The sequence below is a fragment of the Leopardus geoffroyi genome, chromosome B1 (assembly GCF_018350155.1).
Source record: "Leopardus geoffroyi isolate Oge1 chromosome B1, O.geoffroyi_Oge1_pat1.0, whole genome shotgun sequence".
In the NCBI taxonomy this organism is placed as follows: Eukaryota; Metazoa; Chordata; class Mammalia; order Carnivora; family Felidae; genus Leopardus; species Leopardus geoffroyi.
The window spans coordinates 149,211,847-149,228,269 of record NC_059327.1 but is presented as its reverse complement, the minus strand read 5'-3'; the positions used below and the strand labels follow the sequence as shown (position 1 = coordinate 149,228,269).

At 36.8% G+C, this 16,423-nt stretch overlaps 1 protein-coding gene across 1 annotated transcript; it reads right to left on the bottom strand.

Moving 5' to 3' along the window:
* Positions 1 to 4,034: 4,034 nt before the first annotated feature.
* LOC123596452 (eukaryotic translation initiation factor 4H-like) lies at positions 4,035 to 13,235 on the bottom strand. The gene is given in 4 exon segments (XM_045474943.1): positions 4,035 to 4,214; positions 9,378 to 9,472; positions 12,747 to 13,184; positions 13,187 to 13,235. Coding segments are annotated over 4 exon segments (762 nt in total).
* Between the last annotated feature and the right edge of the window lie 3,188 nt (positions 13,236 to 16,423).

Here is a 16,423-nt window from a genome sequence, read left to right as displayed (position 1 = left end):
AATAGATCCCAATATAGAGAATCCCTGCTCTCCATTGAAGTTCTGAGAAAGGACATATAAGGAAAAGATAGAAGCTAAAATAACTTTATTATTGATTGAAACCAAGTCCATGAATTTAATTTTATGTTTCTCAGTCAAATAGGCTTGTTAATACTGGTCTCAAAACTAGGCAGACATAGTTGTGAGTAATTCTGAACTGGGGTAGGTCTATAGGTCTATATGGTCTACAGGTCCAATAGGGGGGTGGCCTATACCTGGAGAAGCAGAGCAGAATACCTTAGTGGCCAGAATAACAGTCAGAAGGTGAAGAGTGCAGCAGAACAGTGCTTGCTTAGTTATTTTCCCCAAATTTACTAGTTTCATGACTTAACCTCAGCTTTAGAATCAGTAGAGGAGAGAGGCCTTGAGTTAAATATCAGAACTCTTTTCAAAGAAAGAAAACACAAAGAGGAGGAGATGCTTCCTACTAATACTCTTTCAATATTTGTTCTCTTTATTCCTTTGGCTTAATCAATCAACTATGATCAACTAGGGATAATGTCATTTCTCTTGAATGATATTAGCAGTTTAAATTTTTTTAAGGTTCATTTATTTATGAGAGAGAGACAGAGTGTGAACGAAGTAGGGGCAGAGACAGAGGGAGACACAGAATCTGAAACGGCTCTAGGCTCTGAGCTGTCAGCACAGAGTCCAACAAGGAGCTTGCACTCATAAACCACCAGATCATGACCTGAGCTGAAGCTGGATGCTTAGCCAACTGAGCCACCCAGGCACCCCGAGATTAGCAGTTTAATCAGGACAGTCCTGGTGACACCTTTCCAAAGCCACTCCTCCAATACCAGTCTATCCTTTGGGACTGCTGGTCAGTAGTTAGATTTTGCCCTTAGAAACCTGTGAAATTATCCAAACAGCACATTAAGTCAACAGAAAGGCCATTCTATAATTTACTCCATATTCTATTTCTCAACCCAATTACGTCCAGCCCTATTGATCATCATCAGATTATTAGAGATTCTGCAATGAAATTAAATGATACAATTAGGATAAAGCCCCCCCAAAATTCTAAAAGCTGCTAACAGCATAAAAATATCCCAAATTGGACTATATTCTTACTTCTTTTGTCAGATTCCTAAGAGAAGTTAAAGGTTAAACATTAAATCCCATTGCAACTCCAACTCCAAAGAAACAGAATTACCAAAATAAAATTTTCTTTCTTTTCTGAAATAGAAGTACATAATCCAGGGGCAACTGGGTGGCTCAAGATGGTTGAGTATTAAACTTTGGTTCAGGTCATGATCTCACAGTCTGTGAGTTCGAGCCTCACATTGGGCTCTGTGCTGACAGCTTGGAGCCTGGAGCCTGCTTCGGATTCTGTGTCTCCCTTTCTCTCAGCCTCTCCCCCACTCGTGCTTGTTCTCTCTCTCTCTCTCTCTCTCTCTCTCAAAAATAAATATTAAAAAAAATTTTTTTAATGTTTTTAAAAAAATTTTTTAATGTTTTTATTTATTTTTGAGACAGAGAGAGACAGAGCATGAGCAGGGGAGGGGCAGAGAGAGAGGGAGACACAGAATCTGAAGCAGGCTCAAGGCTCTGAGCTGTCAGCACAGAGCCCAATGCGGGGCTCGAACTCACAGACCGTGAGATCATGACCTCATGAGCTGAAGTCAGACACTTAGCCTACTGAGCCACCCAGGCACCACTTAATGTTTATTTTTTGAGAGAGAGACAGAGCATGAGTGGGGGAGAGGCAGAGAGAGAAGGAGACACAGAATCTGAAGCAGGCTCCAGGCTCTGAGCTGTCAGCACAGAGCTCCACGTGGGGCTTGAACCCACAAACTATTAAAAAGAATAATAAAAAAAAGAAGTTCATAATCCAAAGCCCAATTTCTCTCAACTTGGAATTCTCCTGAGTCACAGACAGATGGATTCTTAATAATTTAGTAGATTCTGGGGTTCTATTAGCAGTTGCAGCCTAAATTTTGTCATTAGAATGGACCTAATTCCTTCAGGATCTCAGAAAATCTAAAAAAAGTTTCTGATATGCAGCAGATTAAAAAGTTTGAAGAGTTAGTAACATACAAAATAATATCATGACCCTGCCACCATCTATACCACATTTAGAAAAAAAACTATTCAGCTCATCTGGTTAAGTGTCTGACTTCAGGTCAGGTCATGATCTCAGAATTCGTGGGTTCAAGCCCCCATCAAGCCCTGTGCTGACAGCTTGGAGCCTGGAGCCTGCTTGAGATTGTGTCTGTCTCTCTCTCTCTCTCTGCCCCTCCCTCACTCATGCTCTATCTGTCTGTCTCTCTTTCAAAAAAAAAAAAATAAAATAAACATTACATAATATTTAAAGTAAAAAAAACGGTAACATTAAAAAAAAGGGGGCACCTGGGTGGCTCAGTCAGTTGGGCATCCAATTTTGGCTCAGGTCATGACCTCACAGCTTGTGGATTCGAGCCCCACATCAGGCTCTGTGCTGACAGCTCAGAGCCTGGAGCCTGCTTCGTATTCTGTGTCCCTATCTCGCTCTGCCCCTTACCCGCTCATGCTCTATCTCTCTCTCTTAAGAATAAATAAAACATTAAAAAAAAAAAAAGAAAAAAAAACTATTCCCTAAGGCAATTATTCCAGGCAATGTTGAGCTACTGAACCTCAATATTGAGTATTCATCAAGACCACAGCAGGAACTCAATGGTATTCAAGGAAAAGAGAAATTATTCCTCGTTTTAACCTTTCCAGGGTGCCAATTACTTTATGCCTGTTGCTCAGATACCATGTGAGGTTTTCAGGATTCTTCAGAGCAACAAAACCAATATATGTATGTATATATGTCTTTATATTCATACATACACATCCAACCATATATATATATATATATATATATATATATACACACACACATATATATACACACACATTTATGTGGGAGGAAGTTTGGGTGATTGTAGGTATGTGGGTGTGTGAAGAGATTTCTTTTAAGTTTACTATTGTTTTTTAGTAATATCTGCACCCAACAGGGGCTCAAACCCATGACCTTGCGATCAAGAGTTGCATGCTCTTCCAACTGAGCCAAGCAGGTGCCCCTGAAGAGATTTATTTCAAGAAATATGTTCACATGATTTTGGGGGCTGACTAGTCCAAAATCCATAGAGTGGGTTGATAGACTGAAACTTAGGCAAGAGTTGATGTTGCAGTCCTGAGTCTGAAATCTGTAGGTGGCCTGGGGAACAGTAGGGTAAGGTTTCTATGTATAGTCTTGAGGGCAGGATTTTTTTTTTTGGGGGGGGTGGGGAATCTAGCTTTTTGTTCTTAATGCTTTCAACTGATTGAATAAGGCCCACCTACATTGTGAAGATAATCTCCTTTACTTCAAGTCAACTGATTAGAAACATTAATCACATTCCAGAATACCTTCACTGTACCATCTAGACTAGTGTTTGATCAAACAACTGGGCAACATAGCCTAGCTATGTTGACACATAAAATTAACTATCACATCATGCCCTGTATACTTAAATTAAGCTGTGAACAAACTCCCAGAAAGATGTTGGTTTTGACATAAGATTTGGTATATTAGAGAGAGTTGAGTACATGAAGGAATCCTAAGCTTCCTCTTATTAAATAAGTCAATAGCCAACATAAAATCATGCCATGGGAGGAGGGTAGCCCTGAGTTTGTGTTCAGTACCAGATAGGTCCAAAGTTAGCTTTTCTACAGCTCCTCTGTGGCCCTAAGCATGGAATAAAATTTGGGTTAGTGATTCTGTTGTCCAGATCCTGCTAGAACCTGAGTTTTAGAATATCTGCTTTCTAGAAGCTGATTTCTATAATAACAAGGAATATAACTTCTTTGCAGTTTAGAAGCAACCAATACTCTTCTGCCAACCATTGACCAAAAAACTTTAAAGGATCTTTTCTCTGTATGGAATGTTTGTCTCAGCTGCTCCAATTGAGGAAAAGCAGGGCCTGCTAAGAGGCCTCAGAGCCATACTTTATTAAGGCGCTATTGTTGGTGTTCTTGCGTATTTGTGCCTATAACTGAGTCTTTGAGTCTACTGAGACAAAGCAGAAAGTTCTGCTGTCATCTGCAAATTCTGTCTCGCAGACCTCCATCCATTCTCTGAGGCTATCCATTTGGCCGCCTTTGGCTTGGATCCTCTTCTGGCTCTTACTGAGGCTGTTCTCAAGGAATATACCACCTTTGCCCAAGACCTGCTTGAAGAAAAAACAAAAAAACAACAAAAAACACCACTCATTTAAGGTGAAATCCTACATAAGCTGCAGTTATCTATAAGGCCACTATACCCTATGATTGATACCAAGGTTACAGGGGTCAAAACTGGCCCAGTATAACCCTTATTAAAACATCAACTTCAAAAATCTTTCCCTTTATACCAGAGATTAAGGACAGAAACAAATGCCCTTTTCATTCCAAAAACCTCTCCTCATGAGTGTTTTATCTAATATTTTGTTATTTCATTTTTCAGTGTTCTCAATCCAAGCACAATTGGGTCCTTTACAGACCATCGAAGGCTACTCTTCTTGGCTCAGCTTCTGTACAATATTAAGAAACAAAATAAATGATTAAAGATGATGCAAGAATATTGCCATTATTATTGACAGAGGCCAAGCTGGAAAATATGACTTTAGGTCTTAGCCAAAGAGAATTACTAACCACAGATTTAGGCAGAATTTATCTTTAAAGAAAGAGTACATGCCCACTCCCAGAAGAGACTAGCAATGAGCAAAACATGCCAGCCCTTTACTCCAAATTACTAGTTAGATAAGACACTTCACCTCTTCAGGAGCAGAATGAATAAAGGAGTAAATAGCAATTCAAAATTAAAACAACAAATCTCCTTTTGCTTTGAGGAAATCTCAGAAGTACCCTCATTATCATGGAGCAATCAATGATCATCTGTTCACATCCCCCCCTCCCACACCTGCCCCAGTCGTTCATTTTTTATCATTTTGGGATTTTGGCCAGACCGGCCTGAGAAGGGGCTTCCTGGTGCTTAGCTACAAAGCCTAAGAATCATTATTGTTAGTGGGAATCATGCAGTTGGGAGGAGTTAGGCAATTAAGATATATCTTGGTTCCTAGCACTGCTAAATCCTTGGAAGGGTGCTATTTGAACCTAATTCTAACTGCATAGTTAAAGAAAAATGGATTTTGTGAAGAAAATATCTGCAGAAAAGGATATGGTTAATGAGCTCTATTGGAATAAAATAAAGGGTCAAATAGGTCTTCAGGGACCATCTGCCAAAAAGAACTCACAAAGACCTGAGGCATAAACTGTAAGCACTGTATGACATTCCTCAAATTGTTTGTTTTTGTTGTTATTCTTGTGAGCCCATTGTATTATCAATAAAAAAGGGCACAGACAAATTGGGGTTCAGGTATCGATTTGAGAAATTGCAGGTAAGTAGTAACAAAAACAATAAAGTGAGAATGTTTGGTACACTCTGCAGGCAGTTACTAGAGACAGATGACAAAGTATATAACAGATGGTGGCAATTTAAAAAATCTGTTATTAGATTTCTTTGATGAAGAATTACTTTAAAGATGATATTTCTCTATCTTCAGACTTTCCTCTAATTCTAAGCCTAAGACCAATTATGAACTATTATTATAAAAGAAAGAAGTAGTGAGAAAGGAGGGTCATGAATTTACTGTGGGTGAGGTAGGTAGAGATTTGTTTAGTAAATAGTTGTTTTCCTCTTCTATATGCAGTCTCCAAATTTTCTTTGGAATAGAAGTCATGTTTTCATTGTGGAAGTGTTAGTTAAGAAAATAACTTCAGGCCTCAAGTGCTTTCAGTACATTTGTTCTATGACAGATTAGTTAAGGAAATAATTATTTCCACATATCTTTGGCAAATAAGAACAGATTCATAAATTGTCATGTGCATGATCATGTGAATCCGAGTTTCCATATCTTAGTTATTTTCTTTCATAGTAGTTCAGAGCTGAAATTTATTCATTTGAACATCTTAATTCTTAGCAGTGGTTGGCCTACCTTCTGTCTGAATGAACTTATTTTACAAATAAGAAAATAGATAAGCCTATGAATTAGAACAAGGCATACTCTTATTATACTAATCATTAGACTTTATTATTACCTGCCAAAACATAATGTGACTATGTATATTTAAAGCTGAAAATATTTTCTTGAATATCTTAGTTTTCTCAGAATTATTTGAATGGGTAGAGGTGGGGGTGTGGTATTATGGAGAGCCAGAAAAAATATTCTCAAACATTCTATTCTGGATATGTCTATGGAGGGAAAACATTTCTGGAGTTCTACCATAAAAGTATTCATTACAGAATGATTAGACTTGTTAAATTAAGCAATAAACCTTTTAGAGGAAGAGTAGAACATCTTAATGACCTGATATTAAGCAAATATTCTTACATAGGACATAACTATAAGGGAAAAAATGACAAATTAGATTATATCAAGATAATAATACCAAAAGATACCACTTAAGAGACCAAAAGTTAAGTCACAGAATCAGGGAAGATATTTGAAGTACGTATAATAAAAGAAATATAACCAGTATGTGTGTGTATATGTGTATATATATATATATATATATATATACACATATACACACACACCTATATACATCTATGTGTAAACATACTCAACACACATACACACTCATAAATATAGATACACAGTATCTTTCAAATCAATTTTATTTATTTATTTAGTTTCAAGTTTTTATTTAAATGGTAGTTAGTTAACATAGAGTGTAATATTAGTTTCAGAAGTAGAATTTAGTGATTCATCACTTATATGCAACACTCAGTGCTCATCACAAGTGCCCTCCTTAATACCTATGACCCATGAGCACATCCCCTGACCAACTTCCCTCCAGAAACCCTCAGTTTGTTCTCTATATTAAAGGTCTGTTTCTTGGTTTGTTCCTCTCTCTCTCTTCTCTTTTTCTTTCCCCTAGTTTCATCTGGTTTTTTTTTTCTTAAATTCCACATATGAGTGAAATCATATGGTATTTGTCTTTCTCTGATTGACTTATTTTGATTAGCATAATACACTCTGTCTTTAGACAGTCAAGACATTGAAACTAAGTAAAAGATTTGAGCATGCATTTCACAAAAAAAGGGATATTAAAATGACCAGTTAACATAAAAAGTTACTCAACTTCACTAGTCAATAGGGAAGTGTAAATTATAACCATGGCGTGATACAAACTCACCAAAATGACTAAAATGAAAATTACATAAAATAAGTCATGGGGAGAATGTGGGACTGAACACCAGTAATGTAATTGAAAATTAGTATAACTACTTTAGAAAAATCTATGTGGTATTTTTTAAACCTGTGAATATCATATTTAACTCTTAGGTTAAATTCAAGGAAAATACACCAAAAATATGTCTGCCAAAAATATGAACAAGAATGTTCATAGCAGTAGTATTTGTAAAACCAAACAGGAAACTCTTTCAATGCCATCAAGAGCAAATAAATATTGGTATATTTCCACAATGAAATGTTATATAGTAATGAAAATGAAAAAAAAAAAACTAATAGTACAAGCAACATGGATAAATCCTCCAATTATAATATTGAGTGAAAATAATCAGAAAGCCAAAGAATCTATCTGTATCATTCCAATAGTATAAATTCCAAAAAAAGCAAACCTAACCCGTGGTGTTGGAACTCAGGATTGCAGTGTCATTGTCGGGAATGCTGACCGGAAAGGGGTCCAATGGAGGGGAAGGTCGGTATGCTGTTCTTCTGTTTCTTGCGTTGTGGATCTAGTTACCCAGATGTGTTTACTTGGGCATATTTATCTGGATACTTAAGATTTGTACATTCTTCTGAATGCATGTTATGCTTCACAAAATGTAAAACTGTATTGACAGCTGAAAATTCACATATTGCCATAGAACTTCTGTAACACTAAACACTATGCCTTCCCTAGTAGGCTGCATTGAGCTTTATTTTATATCTATTTACTTTATGTCTATTTGTTATGTATTCCTGCCTTTTTCTGATTTACTTTCCTTGGGTATTGGCTTTGTTGTAGAAATCCAGTGTACTTCAAGTATAAGACCTCAAAATATGTCCATAAGGACAATTCAGGCAAAACAATGCAAGAACGGAGTTTTCACACATACCAATCTGTTTAGAAATTTAGCTTTTAACCAATGGAAGGAATAACATCCATGAAATAAGCAAAAATGTTAATGAAATGGAATTTGCAGCAATTATTTAAGCTAGTGAATAGGTCACACATTGAGCAAACTGTCCTGGAAAAGTTACTAATTTCTTTTATTTTTGAAACAGTGCACATTTGGCTAAAGGTCCAAGGTAGAGCTGTGTAATTCACTAAAATTCCTTCCTCCTTTCCAATTATTTTAAACCACTGGTTTTAAGTTTTATTTGCTGAATTTTTTGCATTTCCAGATAGGAATCCAGTCAGTACAAAAGAGTATCTTGATAGCTGTTATTTCTCTCTCTCTCTCTCTCTCTTTCTCTCTCTCTCTATTATCTATCATCTATCTATCATCTGTTTATCATCACTACCTGTCTCTATCATCTAATCTACCCATTTATTATCTATTTATATATTATCTATCTATATCTATCTATCATCTATCATCTCTCCTCTATCTTTCATTTATCACTATATCTTTATGCATCATCTATCTATATCTCTCTATATTATCTATCTATTTATCTATTATCTATCTATCTATCTATCTATCTATCTATCTATCTATCCATCTCCATATATACCTATCATCTTTCCATCTGGTATTTACTTGGAAAACACGAATAGCTCTTCATCACTTGGAAATAGCAATAGGTAATATGGCCATTGGTTTACCTTTGACGTTTACATAAAATGTATAATCTGAAACCACTATCCAGGCTATCTTAGAATCTCTAAGGAGAACCACAAGAATTTTACTTTCTTTACAAATGCTTGAATTTCAGTATGCTCAAGAATTTTGATACTCCTGCTCAATAGCCTAGAAGAAAAGAAGAGATATAGAGGGTACAAGTTGCAAGGAAATATTTTGTCCTTTCTCCTCCTTCTCCTCCCCTATTCAAATTTGCACAAGAAGTTTCTCCACAAGATTTATGACAGCTTGTTTTCTTCCTCCCTGAATAGGAGATAACAGGACAGGGTACGGTCAGTCCTCATCTTATGAATAGACTGCATTACAAAAACTATCGTATTAGTTATGTATTGGGACTCTTAGTGAGCTTTTAAATCAACACTCAAAGCACACAGTAATTTAGTTGAACTTGAGCTATGCTGATGCCATCTTTTTAAAAATGATAAACAAATGCCAATTATACCATAGTTTATCAGAGAAAAACATTCACAAATCTAACCTTGCACGGGTTTGCAGGCAGTGTCCCTGCAGTAGTAGGTCTCTGAAAGTGGACAGAGCTTGGAACATTTACATTGTAAGCTCGGACATCTTTACCTGAATACATTTATGTTAGTGCTTTGAGAAGTCATCTCATATCTAATACCTGAAGGAGATTATTTATATATAATTCTATGTAGTGTCATAAAATTGTTAAGAATGACATTTTGGAGTAAACCAGACTTAGATCTATTCCTAATTTAAAGTTTCAGGTTTCTCACTTTATTTTCTTCCAGTTTTATTAAGAAATATTTGACATGCATCCTTGTATAAGTTTAAGGCATACAGCATGTTGGTTTGATTTACATACAGTGTGAAATGATTACAGTGGGTTTAGCTAAGATCCATACTCTCATAAAAAGAAAAGAAGAAGATAAGAAAGGGGAAAAAAAAAGGAGGAAACATCTCCTTTGATGAGAATTCTTAATGTATACTTATACTTTTTTTTGACAACTTCCCTATTTATCACACAGCAGTGTTAGACATAGTTTTCATGCTGCACATTACATCTCTAGCACTTCATTATCTTATAACTAGAAGGTTGCACCTTTGACCACCTTCCTTTAATTCCCTTTTCCACTACTCTTTGTCTCTGGTAGCCACCAGTCTCATCTCTTCTGAGTTCCCCCCCACCACTTAGATTCTTTTTTCTTTTTTAATATGAAATTTATTGTCAAATTGGTTTCATACAATACCCCGTGCTCATCCCCACAGATGCCCTCCTCAATGCCCATCACCCACTTTCCCCTCCTCCCACCCCCCATCAGCCCTCAGTTTATTCTCAGTTTTTAAGAGTCTCTTATGATTTGGCTCCCTTCCTCTCTTTTTTTTTTCCTTCCCTTCCCTCATGGTCTTCTGTTAAATTTCTCATGATCCACATAAGAGTGAAAACATATGGTATGTTTTCTCTGTATGGCTTATTTCCCTTAGATTCTTCATATAAATGAGATCACATAGTATTTGTCTCTTCTGTCTGACTTATTTCACTTAGCACAATGCCTTCAAGGTCCATCCATATTGCTACAAGTGGTAGGATTTCCTTATATTTTCTTGTTGAATAATATCCCATTATCTATATATATCTATATATATCTATCTCTATATCCATATCTCTATCCCTATCTATCATCCATCATCTATCTGTTGCATTTTTTAATTTGTTCATCTGTTGATGGACACTTAGCATTTTTCCATGTATTGCCTATTGTAAATAATTCTCTCCTATGCTTTCTATGTTTTGGCTACTGTAAATATTGTAAAAAAAATGTTTATTTTATATACATGTACTATCACCTCTTTATCCGTTCATCTATCAATGGACACTTAGGTCATTCCCACATTTTGGCTATTGTAAATAATGCTGCTTAGAATATGGGGTACAGATATTTTTTCAGGTGAGTTTTTCTTACCTTTGGATATACTCCCACAAGTGGAATTCCTGGATCATATAGTAGTTCAATTTTAATTAAAAAATTTTTTAACTACTTTAATTTGTGAGAGAGATAAAGAGGGAATGAGCAGGGGGGGACTAGAGAGAGAGGGAGAGAGAGAATACCAAAGGCTCTGAATTGTCTATGCAGAGCCTGATGTGGGGTTTGATTTCATGAACCGTGAGATCATGATCTGAGTCAAAATCAAGAGTTTGAACACGTAACCAACTTAGCCACCCAGGCACCCCTCTATTTTTAAGTTTTTGAGGATTTTACATACTGTTTTCTGTAATGGTTTTTTACCAATTTGCAATCTCACCAACAGTGCATAAAGTTTCCGTTTTCTCCACATCAACACCAGAGTTTGTTATCTCATGTCTTTTTGATAATAGCCATTCTAACAGACATGAGGTGATCCCTCATTCTTGTTTTAATTTCCATTTCCTTAATGACTAGTGATGTTAAGTAAATTTTCATGTACCTATTGACATTTTGCATGTCTTCTTTGGATAATGTCTATTCAGGTGCTTTACCCATTTGTTATTTGCATTATTTGGTCTTTGTCTTTGCTATTGAATTATATGAGGTCTATATATGTTTTGGATATTCATCCTTTATTAGAAAAGTGGTTTGCAAATATTTTTTCCCATTCTGTAGGTTGTCTGTTCACTTTATTATTTCTTTTGTTGTGCAGAAGTTTCTACTGTGATGTATATCCATTTATTTATTTATTTATTTATTTATTTATTTATTTTGTTGCTTGTGCTTTAAGTGTCATGTTCAAAAAATAATTACCAAGACCCATGTCAAGGAGTTTTGTTCTTTTCTTCTAGGAGTTTCATGGTCAGTTCTTAATGGAAGATTTAATTTATTTCAAGTTAATTTTGTGAGTGGTGTAAACGTGGGTCCAGTTTTATCCTTTTATATGTGAATATCTAATTATCTCAGCACCATTTATTGAAGAGACTGCCTTTTGTCCATTGACTATATTTGGCTCCTATGTCAAATATTAGTTGACCATATATGCTTGGGCTTATTTCTGGGCTGACAATTCTGTTCCATTGGTCTCCTTGTCTGCTTCAATGCCAGTATCATATTGTTTTTGTTTGTTTGCTTTAAGTATTTTGTAAGATTTTCTTTTATTTAAAAGATTATTCACAAAATGCCATACCCATAGATTTACTTTCTGACATACAGCTGAACGTGGAATTCCATTCTCACATTTAAAAGTCGGCTGGATTGCACAGTTTAGATGAATTTGTTTTGTTCTTAAGCTTTCCACATTGAAGATGTAAGTAGTCATCTGAAAGCATCAGGTTTGATTACAACCACATAATACATGTCTTTTTTAAGTATTGGTGTTATACAAATGGTTCTTATTTTGGAAGGAGAGGTGGCAGGTAAAGGAGGGAAAGGAGAGAGAGTTCATAGTTGCTGAGACCTCAGGACAGAGACACAGTGAGAGAAGCCAAGGATGCCAGCTAGTGAGGACAACTCCCTAAGCACACTGCTAAGCAGGCTAGGGGACCTTGTAGCACCCCCTTCCCCTACCACTGGCTGGTCTCTTCCACTGGCTCTAGTTGCTGGCTGGCCCTGAACCACTCTCAATTGGAAGGACCAGGACTCGGTGCAGGACCCAGGTTGTTCACACACAGGCGTTGGAGCTCAGAAGCAACGGCCCAAGCCCTGGCCCTGGGTATGTGCCAAACACAGTGTGTAGGAACAGGCAACTGTGTCCTAAGGAGGAGACCTGGTGACTTATAGCCTCTGAAGGCTCTTGACAGCTCTGCAGAGTAAAATCTTCAATTCATCAAGTGAAACAGTAAAGTGCTAGATTTTAGGCCCATTTTCATTATAAAATTCAGGGAGGGTGGTAAGCACAGCATCTCACTGTTACTTACGCCAAGGAACAAACAGATAAATGCAAGGCAGAGACGGGGACACACACATGACAAAGGTCTGAGGAGCGCCCGTGTCCTCACTGCGAGCACAGCCTCTGTCGTCACCTTTCCTGAATCCAAAGCCACTTTTATCTTGTTTTGTGTCTTCTGCAATGTCCGCACGAAGTGACTGATCACCCAACCATGCACCATCATGTGTCAAGCCTTCATTATGGGAATCCACCTCATCAAATTCTACATAGCAGAATTTGTCTGTGTTTTTGTCTCTGACTAGCAGTACACTCCTTATGCTGAGATCCTTAAAGATAGCATCTGTGTCACCCTGAACTGTATTAAAAGGTAGATTTCCTACATATGCTGTGTAGCGGGGCTCTGTGGGCATCTCCTTCTGGCTATGGGAACCATGGCCACAAGCACTGCCACAGGACCCTCTGCCGTGCCAGAGCGGCTGTAGGACCTATCATGGTAGCTATCACCAGAGTCTGCCATTTGCCTTCTCCTCTGGGAGAGGAACCAGTATCATACTGTTTTGATGACTATACTTTATAGGATAGCTTGAATCAAGAGGAATGATATCTCCTGCCTTGTTCTTTCTCAAGGTTGCTTTGGCTATTTGGAATCTTTTGCAGTTTCATATAAATCTTATGAGTGCTTTTTCTGACATCTGTAAAAAATACCATTGGAATCTTGATAGAGATTGCATTGAATCTATAGGTGGCTTTTGGTAGTAGTGACATTTTAACAATATTAATTCTTCTAATCTATGAATATGGGATGCATTTCCATTTATTTGTATCTTTGATTTTTTTTCATCAATGACTTATAGTTTTCAGCATAGATATCTTCATCCTTCCTAGAAATTGAGACTAACTATTATTGTAATTACTGGAAAGAAAATTCTTTCAATATCAGATGGACTTCAATTCTTGGCTTTCAACAAATAACAAGGAAGGAGACTTAATAAAGTTGTCATCCAATAGATTATTAACATTTTAATTTTTTTGATGATTTTTGATATTTGATTTTTGTCAGATAAATCAGAACAAATGGGAGGTATATATATACACACACACTACAAATGTACATGCATATATGTGTGTGTTTGCATATACATATATATGTATATATCATGAGATTTATTGCAAAAAGTTGATTTGTATGATTGTAAGGCCTAGTTAGACAAGTCTGAAATCTGTAAGGCAGACCTTCAGACTAGAAACTCTAAGGCAGGAATTGATATTGCACTTTTTAAGTGGAACTTCTGAATTACTTCTTCCTCAGGTATATCTCAGTTTATCAATGAGAAGCTCCTTTACATAAAATCAACTGATGGTAAAGAAGATATTCAGATGCCCAACAGACACATGAAACGATGCTCAATGTCACTGATCATCAGGGAAATACAAATCAAAGCCACACTGAGATACCACCTCACCCTGGTCAGAGTGGCTAAAATGAACAAATCAAGACTATAGATGCTGGCAAAGATGTGGAGAAAAGGGAACCCTCTTGCACTGTTGGAAGGGATGCAAACTGGTGCAGCTGCTCTGGAAAACAGCGTGGATGTTCCTCAAAAAACTAAAAATAGAACTACCCTATGACCCAGCAATAGCACTGCTAAGAATTTATCCAAGGGATATAGGAGTGCTGATGCATAGGGGGCACATGTACTCCAATGTTTATAGTAGTGCTTTCAACAATGGCTACATTGTAGAAAGAACCTAAATGGCCATCAACGGATGAATGGATAAAGAAGATGTGGTTTATATATACAATGGAATACTACTTGGCATTGAGAAAGAATGAAATCCTGCCATTTGCAGCAACATGGATGGAACTGGAGGGTATGATGCTAAGTGAAATAAGTCAGTCAGAGAAAGACAGATACCATATGTTTTCACTCATATGTGGAACTTGAGAAACTTAACAGAAGACCATGGGGGAAGGAAAGGGGAAAAAATAGTTACAGAGAGGGAGGTAGGCAAACCACGAGACTCTTAAATACAGAGAACAAACTGAGGGTTGATGGGGGTGGAGGGAGGGGAAAGGAGGTGATGGGCATTGAGGAAGGGCACTTGTTGGGATGAGCACTGGGTGTTGTATGGAAGTCAATTTGACAATCAGTTACAAAAAATAAAAATAAAAAAAATAAAAGGAGTCTTTATCCCACATAATGAAGATATTTCATTTTGGGACTTCACATAATCTGTGTTCTTTTTTTTTGTTGTTGTTTATTTATTTTTGAGAGAGAGAGAGGCAGACAGAGTGCAAGTGGGGAGGGGAAGAGAGAGAGAGAGAGGGAGACACAAAATCTGAAGCAGGCTCCAGGCTGTCAGCACAGAGCCCGACAAGGGGCTTGAACCCCTGAACCGTGAGATCATGACCTGAGCTGAAGTCGGACACTCAACCGACTAAACCACCCAGGTGCTCTGTCACATAATCTATGTTCTTTTGGGAATATTTTTTTGTAATAAAAATGTTATTTTTGTTAAAAATTTCAAAAAATAGTCAATTGATGGTAGATATTAATCACATGCATAAAATACCTATTCAGCAACACCTATATTCATTTGATGAAGTAGCTGGGTAGCATAGGCCTATCTAAGTTGACATATAAAACTGATCATCGCACATACCAACCTCGGTAAATTAATATATCAATATAGTGTTGTGTTAAGAAGGTGTCTGAGGCTACAGTTTAATCCAGCAGAGAAAAGTGCCTTAATCTATTAGTGCAATACATATATATGCTATGTTTGTTTAATTTGTGTTATTTAATGTGTATTGAAATAGATTGTGAATTTGCAAAAGAGAGGTTTACAAATAAACTTTACTGGATGAGTTCAAGTGACTCCAATGTTATCATGCAGAACATGGAGCTTGCACTAGGCATTGTGGAAGCACTAAAAGGTGAAAGCCAGTACTTGTCATCAAAGAACATAGCTTAATTTGTTGATAGGTAGGTAGCTCCAAAGGCATAATGGTGTTTAGGAGAATACCTCTTTAGTTAGTAACTGTCAGATAAATTATCCAGGGGACAAATACTAGAAGACTCGGATGGAAGGAGAAGTTTCTTTGAGAGAGAGCGTGGCAAGAGAAATGTTTATTGAAATGAAATTAGTAAATACACTTAAAAAAAAGAGAAATAAAATTAGAATTGGGCTTTTAATCTAGGGAGGTGGAAATATGGCATCCTGGATGTTTGTGGGAGTGAGGTTGGGAGGAGAAAGGCATGATGTGAACAAAAGCACTGGTGCAGAAACACAAAGAACATTCAGGCACTGATGAAAACAGTTGGATTATGGAAGCATGAGGCCAGGATAGCCATAGTTTTAGAGTTTTAGAATATGGAGGAAACACGAACTGATTAATTTTACAGAATGAGAAACTAAAATCTATTTCTTTTGTTTTCTAAAATGTAAGCATTTCACTAAAGGAAAATCCATGATTAAAACACAGTTCCCTTGGGAGTTTTTGTGGCTCTTTTCTTTTTATCAATAATGGCAGTTTTATAATAGGCACCTACTCTGGACAAGTGCCAGTACTTGCTTTGAATGCCACAGTGAAACAATATTTGTGGACACAGTTGGTTTCTTGGAAAACGGTCTTTGATTGATTAGCAAGGGGCCAAGGATATGAAAGTAATCTCATCCTTGCCAGACATCTGCTATCACTAT